This window comes from Terrapene carolina, unplaced genomic scaffold (assembly GCF_002925995.2).
Source record: "Terrapene carolina triunguis isolate 2854851 unplaced genomic scaffold, T_m_triunguis-2.0 Scaffold130, whole genome shotgun sequence".
Lineage (NCBI taxonomy): Eukaryota > Metazoa > Chordata > Testudines > Emydidae > Terrapene > Terrapene triunguis.
In genome coordinates this window covers 10170880-10187367 of record NW_020664481.1, presented here as the reverse complement: position 1 = coordinate 10187367, position 16488 = coordinate 10170880, and the positions used below count along the sequence as shown (strand labels likewise).

At 44.1% G+C, this 16488-nt stretch overlaps 1 protein-coding gene across 1 annotated transcript in view; it reads left to right on the top strand.

Moving 5' to 3' along the window:
• The first annotated feature begins 8795 nt into the window (after positions 1-8795).
• PHACTR3 (phosphatase and actin regulator 3) overlaps positions 8796-16488 on the top strand; it is a 169073-nt gene continuing 161380 nt past the window's right edge. The window contains exon 1 of the mRNA XM_024195904.1: positions 8796-8904. Coding sequence (XP_024051672.1) covers positions 8796-8904 — 109 coding nt within the window. The remainder of the gene's footprint in view (positions 8905-16488) is intronic.

Sequence of the window (16488 nt, the reverse complement as noted above, 5' to 3'; positions counted from 1 at the left end):
ACATCTAAGCTGCCAAGAATGAGGCAGCAGCTGCTGACTCCAGGAGTAGGGAGAGCAGAGATAGGGCCTCCCTGCAGCCCAGCTTACATGCCTACCTCTGAGAGAGGGGCAGGGCTTAGGACACACCCCTCTTATTAGCATCTCCCATTGAGAGCCTAAGCAGCTCCTGCCCAACATGTTGGCTTTTTCGGATTCATTCTAAGGTGCCTCTCTCTCCCCATTCATTGTATAGGAAGTCTAGGCACGTAACTCAGGCTTTGCAGAGCCCATTGTAGTTTCAGTGATTTTCTAGGTGCCTGAAAGTTAGGCGTTGCAATGCCTTAGCCTCTCTGTGCCTCAGTTCCCCATCTGTAAAGTGGGGATAATAGTACTTGCCTACTTCACAAGCGTGTTGTGAGGATAAGTACATTAAAGATTCTGAAGTGCTTTGATATCTATTTATGAAAAATACTATGTATTACTATTTGCTTTTCCTCTCGTTACTTTCTCCTTGAGTCTAGAACCCCTGTCTCCTATACTACAACTGTAACATGCAAGCACTTCACCAGCTTTTGCAGCATTAATTATTATTCTGTTACAGAGAGGGTTGAACTATGTGGTTTGATCTCACTGTGAGTCCTCTTTTGGCTATATGGCTTTCAGGTGCCTAAATCATCACTGATGTACCCCGATCTATTTCAGATTATGAATTATTTGGCAGATAAAAGTGGACACAACAGGTGTCTTTCAATCCAGTTATTTGAAATTGTTTATCCTTCTAGAGCAGTGCTTCTCAAAGCTGGTCCGCCGCTTGTTCAGGGAAAGCCCCTGGCGGTCCGGGCCGGTTGTTTACCTGCCGCGTCCGCAGGTTCAGCTGATCGTGGCTCCCACTGGCTGCGGTTCGCCGCTCCAGGCCAATGGGGGCTGCGGGAAGCAGCACGGGCCGAGGGATGTGCTGGCTTGTTTTGGAGAAGACTTTTTCCAATCCTTCAGTGCTATATGGAACACCCAGCAGTGATAATTTTTGATCTGTTCTTAATGGCATAGGTTTATTTACCAACTTCTTGACACACGATTTCCCACAACGTTCCCCATGTCCTACTTACCAAGAAATTGTCTGAGCAAAAACAGCACAGTATGTGGCTACAGGGGCCTTTTGAGCATTAGAAGGTGGTAACATCAGCATCACTAATGTGAGCATACTGAGTTACAGCATGCTGGCCTCAAATCTAAAAAGCCAGGCAAGAACCACATGAGCCAGAAATTATGCTCTTTGTTGCTAGATCTGAAAACATTGCTCTAAGCAAAAAAATCGTCTCCCATTGTCATCAAAACAATTGCAGCTTTAAAGCTGACATTATAATAATTCTAAATTTGTCCGGAGTCATTTTTTTCCAAAGGAAGGAATAAAGAAAAAGATTAGAGGTATGATCAGAAATCACATATGGGCTCTTGAGTAATGGAAACGAGGCTGTTTACTATCCTGCTGACTCAAGAAAAATTGGGTCAACATGACTCATCTCTTCTTTGTTTCTTCCCCTCAAAGAAACATTTTTAGAATTCAAATATTGACATCTAGGGGTTTTTTTTTGTTTAAATGGAACATAAAACAAAAAACTATCTGTTCACCTGTCTTCTATTGCATGGAAAGACAATTAATAGAATTGTACTGCTGCACTTTAATTATGTTTGGGTGTTAATTTTCTGTATTAGGTTATGTCAATGAAGTCTAAAGTGGATGGACAGGGGATTCTTTTTTAGGGTTTGTGGGGTGCATACATCTAAATAAGTATTGCTTATTTTAGTATTTATTGAATGGATATTTCATTTAAAAAATAAGTTTACCCAATTTTTAAATTTTGAATGTAGAAAAATACAATGCCATTTTCTTTAAACTGAACACAATTCAAATTGAAATTATTATGATATTACCAAGGGTACAATCTGGACAGCTGAACAGCTGTGTCCCTTCAATTCTCCAACCTGGGGTGCCTTTTACACTGCTTCACTGTAAGAGCAACCACTCCTGGTCTCCTCACATTCAGCCCCCAGCATGTAAATCACACCAGGTATACTGTATGAGTGCTATAGTCAGCCACACACAAATTACACTGCAGGGAAACACCAGCAAGATCCCAGTCCCAGACTTTCCCTCAGAAATGTGCGTCTTGTACAGCCCAGCACCTTGCTGGACAACACAAGCTCATATAAAGTCCGTCATTTCATTAATAGAAAATGATATGCATAGATCTTGTTATCCCAACCCTTCCATCCAAACACACTGATTTAGATAAAACAATAAAACAAGTTTCTTAACTACAGAAAGATAGCTTGTTAAGTTAGGTATTAGTTGCATTTTACCTTTTATTTACTTGTAACCAACTCTTACTTTTATGTCACTTAAAATCTAAGTGAATTCAAAGCAAAAGGTCTCTCTCACCACGTCTCTCCATCTTACTGACTGAACCCCTTTCAGTCAGGATCTCTCCACCCACTCCAAAGCTATTTCTTTGTTCTTCTAGTGTTGCTGATGTCATGAGAAGAGGTGAGGGGAGAGATCATTTGAGGCATCTGTTCCCCCATTTTTATATCTTTTCCTCTTCCTTGAGAATCACCTCCATCTGGGGTTCAGGAGACAGCAAGTCTGTGGGGATGGGAACTTCCAGCTGTTTCTCTTTGCCAAGATGTAAATTTCTCATTCACACCCGTTTTCCTGCCAAAGAATGGTCACTGAATCCAGTGATGGTCCATTTAATTTCATTGACATCTGGCTAAGGCATCAGTTTGCCTTTTATCTCTGAGGAACTGGTTTGTGGCAGTTTCCCCAGATTTAGAATATGTGTTAGTAACACCATATGATGGAATCTTATAACTTTACATACAATGTTGCCACACATATTTTACCAGGACAATAATGATCATCAAATCGTGAGTTTTCAGATGATACCTTACAAGGTATAGTTTGTACTAAATGTATCATAGTCTTGAAAAATGGGTGAACATAGGTTACAGACTGTCACAGGGACCCATGAAATTTGTCTTCTGATCAGTGAGATATAGGTTGTAATCCACAAAGAAAAAAAAGGTGTCAATTCCTTGTACTAAATTGGAAGATGTTGCAATGAAGAGAGAAATATAAATAGGGAGCTAAAAGGATTGGAATTATGCTCAGGAAATATGCTAACAACTAATATTGCGTCTGATCGTGAAAGTGTTGTGTGTGTTTTCCTCCAGGGGGTGGGAGGGAAGTGGGAGGAATCTCTGTGAGATCCCCACACACCAGTCCGTTGGGGCTTAAACCCACCATAAAGACTGCAGAACCCTCATAAAATAATCTCATGAAAGGTGCAATTGGATTCACTATTAATTATTATTATGAGGATAACTGATAGATGTTTCATACAAATCTGTATCTTTTGCAAAATATGAAATGCTTTGTGCTACATGTTCAATGTTTAAATAATTGAACACAATTATTATTCCTGGCCTCCCCACCACAGATATGATGCCAGTGCATTGAAAAATAACTAAGTGGCCTAAGGGCAGCTCTGGCATAAAATACTTTTGATTGATTCCCAGCCTGTTTCTTGCTGCTTGGATTGGCAGGGACCAAAGCAAATACAGAGGCAATTGACTCAGCCATAAGAAAGGAAAGGATCCAAGCACTGCTTTCCTCAAACAACTCCAAAAGAAACTCTACAACTTCAACTCCCACAAACCCACCCTAGGGACCTTGTACATACTTCTCACGATACACAAACAAAGAACACATCATATCTAGCCATTGCACTCTCACGGAAGAAACATCAGAACTCAGGAACCACCCTCAAACCACCGACCACACAAAGGGTCAGTTTCCTCCAGAACAGAACCCACTTCCTCCAGAAACTCTACAACATTAACAACCTCCCTCAGAATGCCATCCTTGTCACTGTGCATGACACCTCCCTAGACACCAACATAGCATCGCTGCCTGCCTCAAATATCTACAAGGCAATAAAACACTCAGATATCCACACCAAACACACAGCCAAACGCAGTCATTTCATCCTCACCTTTAGCAATTTTACATTCATCAAGCACTTTGTCCAGAAATTCTTCCTCAAGGTGGCTCATCAAGAGATTGGCATACCGGAGAGCCATCCCAGTACCCATGACTGTTCCCATGTGTGATTAATGTGCATAAGCCTTGTCAAGTAGTGTCAGGCTAAGCAGTGTTAGGCCTAAAACTTCCGGAAGTTGTAAAAAGCGAGCACAGTTAAATACTGCAAGCATAAGCATAATCTAGCTAGGAAGCTTTATAGACTAAAAAGGAAACTCTGTAAAGATAGATACGGACTTGGGGTTACTATGCTCTGCAACCAAACACCTCTTTAAGCTGACTCAAGCATTTTTGAGTCTAGCAAATTGACCACAATTAGCCGCATAGAGAAGAGATGAGCTGAGCACAGGTGCACAGTTCATAAGATCAAGACAACTGCAAATACCACACTAGAACATTTGGCCACCTTAATTGGTTGACCTGTTTTGAAACACGGCCAGCAAATACCGTATAAAAAAAGTGCAAAAACGCAAGTGTTTGTGTGTGTGTTCACCTAAAAGAGATCTCTCTTTGTCAGGCTCACATACACTCCCTGAACCAAAGGGACTTGCGCTTCACTGACTACCTGTGCCTGGCCAGTGCAGAAAACCGTCGACTGAATGTAATGTACCTTTGGAAGAATGCAAGGTAAGGTTTCAGAGTGAAGAGGTCTGGTTATGCTCAAGCTAGTTAATCTTAAATCTGTATTAACATTATAACTTAATTATTTTAGTAAAGTGTTTTAAAATTGTTTAAGTTGATTAGAGGTATTTGTAGTCAATAGTTAATCAATATATAACTGTATATGTTTTTGTGCCTTGCTGGAAATGGGTACAGTGCTGGTGAAGCTAGTAATTTGTAAACAATAATAGCTTTGCATGTTGCTGTGCCTGTCTTCAGTATAAGTTGTCATTCAGTTTATCATAAAAGCCAGTAGAAGTTTATAAGTTGTTAAATAAGTTGATAGGTAGGTTAAAATTAGTAAACTATAGTTAATTAATGTATCAGTATTGCATATGAATTTGTGTTGGTTGGGGATGGTTACAGTACACGTGAAGTCGCTAGGCACATTCTGTCTGTGTTGCCTTTATAGTCATAAGTCATTAAAAACCTTTCTTGAGGAATAATTAGTTGTTTAGTTTCTCTTTTGCGGACACTACTCAGCCTCATTACATCTGTGTTGAGTGGTGGGAACTAGCGATCACGCAGAGCCCCATCAGGGCCCTGATGTGTGCCTCCTCCTTCCATTAATCTCCACACCATGGTTTGGACAAACGCACCATGAAAACAATGATAAACCTGAGATACATCAATGATCTTTTCATTCTCTGGACAGATGACAAACTCCCTCACAGATGTCCACCACAACTTCAGTAACCATCACCCATCCATCAAACTCTCTCTAGAACACTCCCACACCAGCTTCCTGAATGCCATGATCAGCTTCAACAATGGAACCCTATAAAAACTATATATGAGAAATTCACGGATCACCACACTTACTTCCACAGATCCAGTAACCAACCTAGACACACTAAGAAAACTATTATCTTCAGCCAGGCATTCAGATATTAGAGAATATGCTCCAAGGAGAAAGTCTGGGATACACACTTTAACCTGCTTAAAACCACATTCACCAAACAAGGACACTCCACCAGAGAAGTAGATCGCATCATGGAACAGGCCACCCAAATCCCCAAGAAAATCTGCTTCAATACAGAAAAAACACCACTGACCGCATGCCCCTTGTAGTCACCTACCACCCCATGTTGGAACTCATGAGGAGTATCGTTAAGCAATTACAACCCATACTTGATGAGGACCATAGCCTCAAAGAAATCTTTCCCGAACCCCCTTTTCTGGCCTTCAAACACCATATTTGCTAGAATTAAAAAAAAAAAATTCAGCCTGGAGCAGACACCTATGATGGACAATTTCAGCCCAAATGGTTTAAGTTTCACAAAGTTATAAGCAACTGTACACAGTCTTATAAGAGGACATGTCCAGCAACCTTAAGTATAGGTGTCGCTACCAGCTATGCCTGTAACACAGAGGTGGGCAAACTATGGCCCGTGGGCCACATCTGGCCCGCGGGACTGTCCTGCCCGGTCCTTGAGCTCCCGGCCGGGGAGGCTAGCCCCTGGCCCCTCCCCTGCTATCCCCCCTCCCCTGCAGCCTCGGCTCACCATGCTGCCAGCGCTCTGGGCGGCAGGGCTGCGAGCTCCTGCCGGGCAGCGCGCCGGCGTGGCTGGCTCCATCCGGGCCGCACGGCTGCCAGTCCTACTGCTCTGAATGGCATGGTAAGGGGGTGGGGAGCGGGGGGGCTGGATAAGGAGCAGGGGGTCCTGGGGGGCAGTCAGGGGACAGGGAGCAGAGGGGGGTTGGATAGGTGTGGGAGTCCCGGGGGGCCTGTCAGGGGGCAGGGGTGTGGATAGGGGTCGGGGCAGTCAGGGAGCAGGGGAGTTGAATAGGGGGTGGGGTCCGGGGGGGCAGTTAGGAGTGGGGAGTCCCGGGAGGGGGTGATCTGGGGACAAGGAGTAGGGGGGGTTGGATGGGTGGGAAGTTCTGAGGAGGGCAGGAAGTGGTAGGGGGCAGAGGCCAGGTTGTTTGGGGAAGCACAGCCTTCCCTATCTGGCCCTTCATACAGTTTTGGAACCCCGATGTGGCCCTCAGGCCAAAAAGTTTGCCCACCCCTGCTGTAACATGTGCACATGTGTGTGCAAACCCCCAGCCCTTAAACCTTGCTTGTGTGTCAAGGGTGTATTACACACAATCCCAACAGCAGCTGCACCACTGTGGAGTGCTCTGTACAGATCAATGTGTGGGACCGAGACCACTGTGTATTCTAGGCAAGGGCTGCATGGATAAACTCTGTGCTATTCCACTAGCAGAGCAGTGCCTACAAAGGGTCTAACTGGGACATCAATAGCTTAAAGTTTTAACAGGGAAGAAATCACACAGAGCATTGGAGCATATGCGGCCAAGCAATCCACCCTGGTCATAGTTCTGGACAGGAACTGGATTTTTTGATTCCTGGGACATGCCACACATTTGAAAAAAAAAATCCATCCAAGAAGAGAATGAAAACAATTTTTTTTTTAAATTTCCTCTAACGTGAAATTCCAAAGAAAACAATCATTTGGGGTCAGTTGAAATGTTTGGTTCCAGTTTTGACTTTTTATTATGTTTTTGTTTTAATGTATAATATAAAAGATATTTCAAAAATAACAAAAAAATGTTTCTTTGGCAAATTCCTGACCAGCTCTATTCCCCAGCCATAGAAAAGCAGCCTGCTCTGATTGTTCCAGTCCAAGGTGAAGCCACTTTGTTCCTGAAAGCAGGCTGTTAAGGAAAGCACTGATCGTACCACTGATTCACGCCCCCCTCCTTCCCCAATCAGTGTCAGGGCAGCTAGTGCCTGGCACACTGGAAGCTGCCCACGGCTTTTGGAGGGCTGGGTTTTGGGCAGATCGTCAGCTGACATGGGCAGCAGCAGCTCGCTGGGTCTGTCCTGCCACCTGTTCTTTCTCCGGTTCTGGGGGAACGCAGCCAGGAGAGGCTGGGTCGGGAAGCAAAGCGGGGGCTCCGCGACACAGGCAAAGGGGCTAAGGGCAACAGCGGGTCCAATCTGTAACCTACTCAAGTGCCCAGATGAGAGAGGCCCCGCAAGGCGGCCACTGTGCACACGCTGACACGCCCAGACAGCGCACAATGCACACACACATACAATGCACACGCTTGACACGCGCTCTACGCACACAATGCACACGCTGACACACGAGGCACACGCTCTCCACGTGCAGTCGGGCACACTAGCCTAGTGCCCACACACACACACGCGGCGCCCGGAGCAAGGCGAGTCCTGGCCAGGGGAGCCCGAACCGGAGCCGGAGCCAGCACGGGGTTCTAGCTGCAGCTCCCGGAAGGGGCATGGGGGAAGAAGGGGCCAGTCTCGCTGGGATCCTCCCCCCCTCCGCCCCATTCCCACGCACCCGGACAGATCCTGCTGGGCTGATTTGATTGGTCACATGACAGCAGCCCAACCCCCCCTCCCGCCCCCCCAGCCAGGGGCTGCTCCTGACTCGCAGCCGAGGGGGTGGGGGAAGATGTGTCTGGGGGGAGGAGAGATGAGGGAGGTTGAAATGCAAACAGCGACAGATTAACAGTAGGACACCCCCAGCTTCCTTCCCCTCCCCCCCCCCCAGGGTCCCCTAGCCGCGCACACCTGCTGCTGCCCTCTCTTTGTGCAGTGCAGGTGTCCCCCCTCCCAGCCCCCTCCCAACCCCACTGTGATGTCACACTCCCTCTCGCGGGGCATGATGGGAGAATCCCAATGTTTTCCAACAGATGCTCTAAGAAGAGCAGCCGATTAAAGCAATTGCAGGAGCGAAGATTTTGTTCTTGGGTGGGAGGGGGGAGTAAGGGGGAGGGGAGAGCCCAGCCCCAGCTCATGCCAGCCCCCCCCGGAGCAGCCTGAACGCAGCCCCCTGAGCGGCACCGAGAGAAAGTTCGCCAATGAGTGGCAATAGGAGCCCAGCGCATTAGGGGCATCTCTGCGGCTGCTGGATGGTGCAGGTGGGGAGCACTGACGGGAGCTGGCGGAAGGAGGCCGGGGAAGATGCTGCCGCGGCGGGGGCTGCCTGGCTGAAGCTGCCGGCGGGCTGGACGCCATCCCCCCCTTCCCCATTGTGACCTTGGCGTCCTCCCCTCGCCTCTGAGACCCCCCCCCCCACCTATGGCTGCAGCGGAAGAAGGGGCCGGCTGTTTTCTCCCGAGAGGCAGGTCCCAGAGTGACCCCAGCATCCTCACGGACTGCGCTGCCCCTGAAGCCGGAGAGTCCCCAGGTAACAGCCCCCCCGCCCCCAACAGAGCCGGGGGAAGAGGGGCGTGGAGGGGGGGGGACGGGACGCAGAGGGGGGTCCCTCTGCCATCTGCTGCAAACCTGCCCGCCCAGGCACGGCAGGAAATTAGGGGCATAGTCCCCGCCGTAAAGCCTGAAATGAGGCAGGGGCTTAGCTGCAAACAGGATTGCCCCAGAGCCTCCCGGGTGCCTGGCCAGCCCGCGACTGCCTGCAAACTCCGCGTGCACCGGGGAGGGAGGAGCGGGGCTGAGATCAGAGCCTGCCCCCCCCCCCTCGGACTGCACGGGAGGGGTACCTCAGGGCCCGCAGCTCTAGAGCTACTGGAGCCCAGCATCGGCTGCTAGCAGGCATTTCTCAGCACAATAACGGCCCTTGTGTGGACCCACGCCGGTGGCAGCCTTGGGGAGAGCTGCAAGAGCTGCTTTAGCACAGGGGGGTGGACACTCTTCCCCCCCACCCCCTAGCCAGTCCTCCCCTGCCAGGAGGAAGCCATGGGGCAAGCAGGGCAGGGATCCAGCCAGGACTGTCGTTCATGCATGCACCCAGGGAGAGGCCCTGGAGTGAGGAAGGCAGAGGGGCTGGATTTAGAAGCTACAGCACTAAATGCAGAAGGCAGTACTCCTACCTAGGCCAATGATTAATACTTTGATTCAGGCTTATGCATAGCTGATTTATTTCTGTCTGGAGGGGGAGAAAAGGGTCCAGTACAACAGAAGGGAACAGGCTGTTTGGATAGGATCACCATGGAGACAGGAGGAAGCAGAGTAATAATTAAATTGCCCCCCTGCCCCCAAGAAGGTAATTTTCACTTCATACAGAGAAGCATAATCTTCTTATGAAGTGTAGTGGCAGAGAGGACTGAGGTACCAATATCCAATCACACTATTCTATTTATAAATGAAAATGAATTATTTCACCAGCACCAGCTAACAAACATTTTCAGCTTAGCTTCACTTTAAAGAATAGTTCTTCCATTAAATACAGATGTCTTTAGTGGTGACGGTATAATTTCAAAGTGCCAATATCAAAGTGATGATGATCCTTTGGAATAAAGAAAAGGTTGGCTCTGCTGGGTGAAGATTTCCTCTAGTCAACTCAGAAACTCCACATAGCTTGAGTGTGATGTGCTTGCAAGGAAAGGCCCAACAACAAGTAACTGGAAGCAGAGGCCATGCTCCAATTTACCCTGACTTTATATAAACAGTGGACCATTTATGAGCTGTAAGGTTTCTTTGTGAGGGTTATTGACATACAGAATGATTAAACAAAACAGGGTAAGCTGTGTGGTTTCTACCACTCTGAAACAATGAAAGATGTGTAACTCTTAGTGGCCCAATATATTGAATTCTAAACATAGAACTCAGGGCCTGACCCCAAAGCTAAAGGAAGCCAGTAGAGAGGTGCCTCTTGAATTAAATGGGTTTTAGATCAGGCCTTAGTTCCTCTTTTGCAGATTGTGATTAAACACTCCCAGCCTTCTTTGATGGGTCTGCTTGCCAAAATCATTCCCAGAGAAGCAGACTATACATTAATAATTAGGACAATTTTAAGTTTGATTAGTTTTCCTTATCAAACAATTCTGAGCATCTTTGTAGCTCTGCAACTAGATGAAACAATGAAATTAATGGAAATGATAGAGGATTTCTCTGATGCCCAATTGTGGTCGTACCCCACATAAAGGGAACAAAGGATGCCTCTAACATGAAGTGCTAGACTTTCTGCTTAAGGGACAATACTGACTGAAAGAGAGGAATCTATGCTTCTGCTATTTGATTTCTGGAGGCAAAAGTGACTAGTGAAAGGAAAATTATATGCATACAATCTAATTTCAGCCCTTTCTTGTATATTTCAAAACAATCAATGTGGGAAACAGCAAATGTAACAGACAATCTAATTTTTAAAATCTATTTGATATAAGGGAAAATAAACACATGCTTTTTTGAAAAGAGGTACTGTTACCAGCACATTTTCTTCAATGAAAATGCCATAATTTAAGACCAAACATCCCAGTGGCATGGCAGCTGCTGCACAAAGTATGCAAAAAAATCTCCCCCTCTCCAAAAAATATACTGCAAAAGCATTATAAAAGGAAACAAAAGGCAACAATACCTACAGCCTGTGTATAGTGTTGTATTATGTAGATTAAGGAAACCCTACATAAATTTGTTTTATTTTTTCATGTAATTTACAAATATGGATTTTGTTAGCAAACAGTTAACATCTAATGTTAGATGTTACATCTAATGTTTTCAGTACTAGTACTACTTTACCTGCAAAATTACAACTTTTTTGCCATCTAATTTGTGGACAAATTGTTTTTCTCTCTATTTCAAAGATTTAAGCATAATTTATGCCAGGCTATGAATTAGCTGTCATCCTACAGAGTTACATTTTCATCTTACTTCCTTACTAATAGAAAGAATAATAATTTGGTTTTATGTTTAGTTCTAAAACCAAACACACATATCTATGGATGCAGAGTCAAAATAACTTTTAGACCTGATCATTCTACAATGTAATGTTTACATTTACATCTCAATCCTGCTTCCATTTAAGCCTTGCTTTAGACATCAGAGGAGTAGAACTGAGTCCTAATTTCAACTTTTAGGTTTCTGAACTGTATTTAAAAGTAGTGGCCTAGTTAAAAACTCAGGCCAAAAGAGATATTATTTATACTTCAAGTTATACAGACAAAAGTGCCAATAGCAAAGTAGAATTCTACAAAATGATTTACAATTTTTAAGATATGCATGGCAAACTTTAGCATCACAACATAAATCACGTACACAAAAAGTAATCATCTGGGTGTGAAGTATTCTTTGAATGTATTAGGGGGTTTGTGATCTAATAAGAGTTAGAGGATGATGCTTAAAGAAAGCAGTTATCCATGTAATTGGGCAGTTAACCTAACTAAATGGCTTTTATAAAGGAAGATAACCAATATCACATCACTGACCTTGGCAAAAGCACAAGGGTAACATTTATTCAAGGATGAATTATGGGGAAAAAAAATCCAATATGTTAGGCACAAACATATGGCTTTCCTTCAGCACCTGGCATACAGATTTTGTTCTTGGATCAAACCTTTACTGAGGTCAGTACTGAAAACCAGTCACCTTGACCTTGTGGTTGTGTTCGACTGTTTTTTTCTTGGTGGAGGGACACTGAGTATTCAATTTTTTAATTTTATTTTTTTGGCCACGAAGACTTGGATTTAATTGAACAACTGGAGGGCTGAGCGGCCTTCTGCTCCAACGTTTACTTGGCTGTGCCTACACTGGGAAAACGCATCATGATAGAAAATGTGGTAACAGATATTAGTTAACGTGTTTTCTAGAGTTTCATTTCCCCGGTGTAGCCATGGCCTTTATTTAAGCAAGTTGCATATTCCTCCTCTTGATCTATGAAGTCCCAGTATGAGTGTTTTTTGGCCCCATCATTAGCCAGGAGTACATGCAGTGACACTGACATGAGAAGATGCAGAGGCAATACCCTTTAGTTTTCCATCCATCCATCCAAGAGAGCTCAGTTCTGGGGCAATATCAGTTTTTCAGTGAGCTCCTGCTTTTTATCCAATTTTACAGCCAAGTTGAATGAGGCACAGCAAGGTTATACACTTGCTCAAGTCATATAGCGAATCAGTGACTCAGCTGGGACGAGAGCCCAGAATGCTTCAGGTAATCACTAGACTAGATCTCCTTCTGGCTGATTTGGACAAGTCAAATGGCAAACTCAGGGACCTTCCTATGAACAGATTGTGCTGAAAGTCTTTTGCCCTATGTTAGGAAACTATCTAGTTGGAATTGAAGTCTGTCTTTTTGGGCTGGGATACTACTTAGAGCCAAATCCTCCGAAGGATTTCCCCAGGTCTGGGATAAGTTATCTTCTTTTTCTTTATATGGTTCAAAAACAAGCTCCTTCTTCCTGTATGAGGAAGGGACGTCTAAAGTACCTAATTGGCCAGACTCCATGCAGATACTAAGAGAACTTGCTTGTGCAAATAGTTTCAGAGCTTGATTTTCAGAAGTGCTGAGCACCCACAATTCTGGCTGTTGCCATTCGGAGCTGCAATTGCTCATTGTCTCTGACAAAAATCAGGCCCATATTTATAGTGGGGTTTTTATTATACAGTATTCTCTGTACAAATGAAAAGTTATTACCTTGATTTACTACAAAATTACAGCAAATGCGCAGGCCAGTGCTAAATTCTGTTCCAAAATCTGCTTTGTAAAATTGTTTTTAAAATGATATGTTAAACTGCATATTATAAAATGTTCCTACAGCAAATAAAAGACATGATGTTCAGTACATGTAGACAACAGGCTTAACAGTAACATGTGTTACTAAATAACAGGCCTACAAATCTGCTAATAATTAGACCCTTCACATGCCTTTAATTAATAACAGCTCCTTGCAGTGATCTTTTATCATATGGCAGCCATGGTCTGAGAATGAAGTGTAGGTTTTGTCTGCAGTGGGCATCATTACCAAGTGGACATTTCCCAGCTGCAGTGGTTCGTTTAACAAGTTTAAATGTAAGGAATGCTGGAAGTAGTGTTGGTAAGAGGGATGGATTGGTTTTTTTTAAGTGGAGCCATCTGTATTTTATCATGAAAAAGAAAATTCAAATAAGTGCATTTTGGGTTGAGATTCAGTGAACTCTTGTACCACCAGTGAGCGCAAGTGACTAGGTTCTTGAAAGCTGGTGAGTTCTTTGCCTTGGTGAGAATGAATACAATATTGCAAATTTAAGGCCTGATCTGTCAATCTTCACTCAGCCATGTCTGGGGCACGGGTCACTTGGTTTGTACTAGAGTAACTGGTGGATTCTTTGCAACTTGAAGTCTTTCGGTCAAGATTGGAGGACTTCAGTAACTCAGCCAGAGCTTATGGGCCTATTGAGTGTGTGGGTGGGTGAGGTTCTGTGGCCTGCAACATGCAGGTGGTCAGACTGATAGACTTTAAGGCCGGAAGGGACCATCGTGGTTATGAGTCTATGTTGTCCCATTAAGATCAGTAGGACTTTTTTGCTGAGTAAGGATTGAAAGGGCCAGGTGATTAGGAGCACATTCTAAACTTGAGAGGCCCATAGAAATTCCTCTAACTACACATGGAGCTTCCTTACACTAAGATGCTTGGGATCCAGTCCAGCCTATTAATATTATGTACAGAACCCATCTGCGCCATGATCTCATTCAGAAACAGAATTTTGTTTGTTAGTGCAGCATGCTCAGTGCTGGAGCAGTGTATCAGATAGAGAAGGAACACCCCCACCACCATTACCCATTAGGGTTTTCAGATCCTTGTATGACAGGTGTTTTCAAACATAAGATCAGTAGATGTTTAAACAGGGCACAATTCTACAAAAGTGTTTAGGACATCAAGCAAAAACTACGTATCCTATTGCAACTTTAGGGGCATTTAAGTAGACAGCATTTAATTATAACCTAAGTTGAAAGCTGTCAAGAACACTATGGTTAAACACCCTTGCTCAAGAGAAGATAAATGGTGAGGGAAATTTGATTTGAGTCACAGAAGATAGAATCACACAGGGAAAGATGGTGACAACAGAGACTCTGAAGCAATCCTATAAGTCATCTTAAGTGGCTTACACCCATCTCCTACCACCCCTGAAAAAAAAAATGTTTGGGAGAAAGAGGCCATAGAAGAAGAAGTCTGGAATTTAAGACACAAACCAGATCTTAAGATCCTGCACCTGTGTCTCAAACAGATGGTGAAGCTGAAATAGTTCCTTCATTGTACATTTCCAGCAATCAAAGGGAAGAGGAGAGACTGGTAGTCTCATTTGGGTCTTAGATCATTAAAAAATGGAACTTCACAGAAAAAGAGAGCAAATTAATGTCAAAGCTTAACTAGTGAAGAAAGACAGACAACTATAATAAAATGAGAGTCTACCCGCCCAACAATTTAGATGCAGGGACCATGGGTCTTACAGAATGAAAGAAACCTAATTTGTAGAAGGGCACTATTATGCCAGGCATCACTTACAAAACTACCAAGCTAAAGAATTCTTTTTCAGAATTGACACAATGTTCTTCTTCAGTAACAGATACACCCCACTAACGGTCCATTGTACCTTATCCTTCCTCCAGTGGAAAACCAAGGAGCTATTGTAGAACTAACAGTAGTGTTGGATCTCTTAGCTTCTGTATCAGCTCAGCGCATCAGATTCCTGAGTTCTAGGCGTGGAAGAAATATGCCTCATACATGTCAATATAAAACAGTGCTGTAGGCTCAAGCACTGAGCCTGTTGAAAACTCTTAGTCAGTACACATGAATTCTTTCAGTTGCACAATAACTCATGCTGATATGCCCAAAATCTCACTATATATGGAACATCTTTGTTCCAGATATGCACAGCTGTGTGCATGCCAAAAGTTCATCCAGCCACATAAATAAAAGCAACTAATGTGATCAACATTAAGGCTGGGTTTGGAGGGAGATCCATTAGAAAGTCTACAATACCACCTCTTGTACTCCTCATTGTTTTCCCTTTATCACCTGTCATCATTCAGAAGTTGCTGTGGCAAGAGACCTTCGTGAAGTTAGGCAGTTACTTTGCCAGACTGCTCAGAAGGTGAGAGAAACTAGATTTTTTGCTCCTTTTATGTTGTCTCTTTTGGAAGAGGGAGGCATTTATTATTGCTCAGTACAGCACAATGGAAAACATTAGGACATCAGCTATAACTCAACCAACTCTTTAGGGAAAGTCATGAGGAAACAACAGCCAGTACAGGAATACTCTTCATCTGTCTGTCTGTTTTTATAGGCATAACATACACTGGATATGCCGTTGCACTTCCTTTTACAACCCTACTGTGGGTTCCCTTGGCCTCTTCTGGGTTGATGTAGAGTGCTCAGATTTTAAGTTAACATTCATTGCTGTTCTGATTTGTTCCTCCAAATTCATTTTGACGAGTCTAGTAGCATTGGAGAATTTTTTAGGTTAACATTAAACATGTGCTGAAGACCAATCAAAATCTATGGGAGGGTGAGTGTGTCAGGGATGGGAAATTAGTGCATGGTGCTGTGACAGATCTGTGGCTCGCACGACAGTCCCTTACACCAGGGACCATTTAGGTCTAATTCTGATCTGTCCAACACGTCAAGTAGATTTTCAAATAGATTACAATGGTCATAAATCACAGCTAATTTACAGTTTAAATACTTCAATCAGGTCAATTATTAATTGCCTTCCCCCCAAGTTCAATGATCCCTGTTTCATCAGGTCTCCATGAGCCAGTGCATTCTATTACTTTTGTTTCTTTGCCCTGGATTGTACTCCTTACACCTTATCTATATTTTTCATCAATTAAGTTGGCAAAAACTGGACCCTTTGCTCCAAATGTGGTGAAACCAGAGGCCTGTAAAGATTGTTTCTTTGGAAAGCAACATGCCCTTCAATATAGGCCAGCATTTTAGCCTTCTTCACTGTCATTATCCACTGAACTGAAAATGCCCCTGTCAATATATCCTTTCCCTCCAGTTACTAATTCATTCCCATCTAAATTAAACTGCTTGGGCAGCATCTTTACTTCAGTTTAT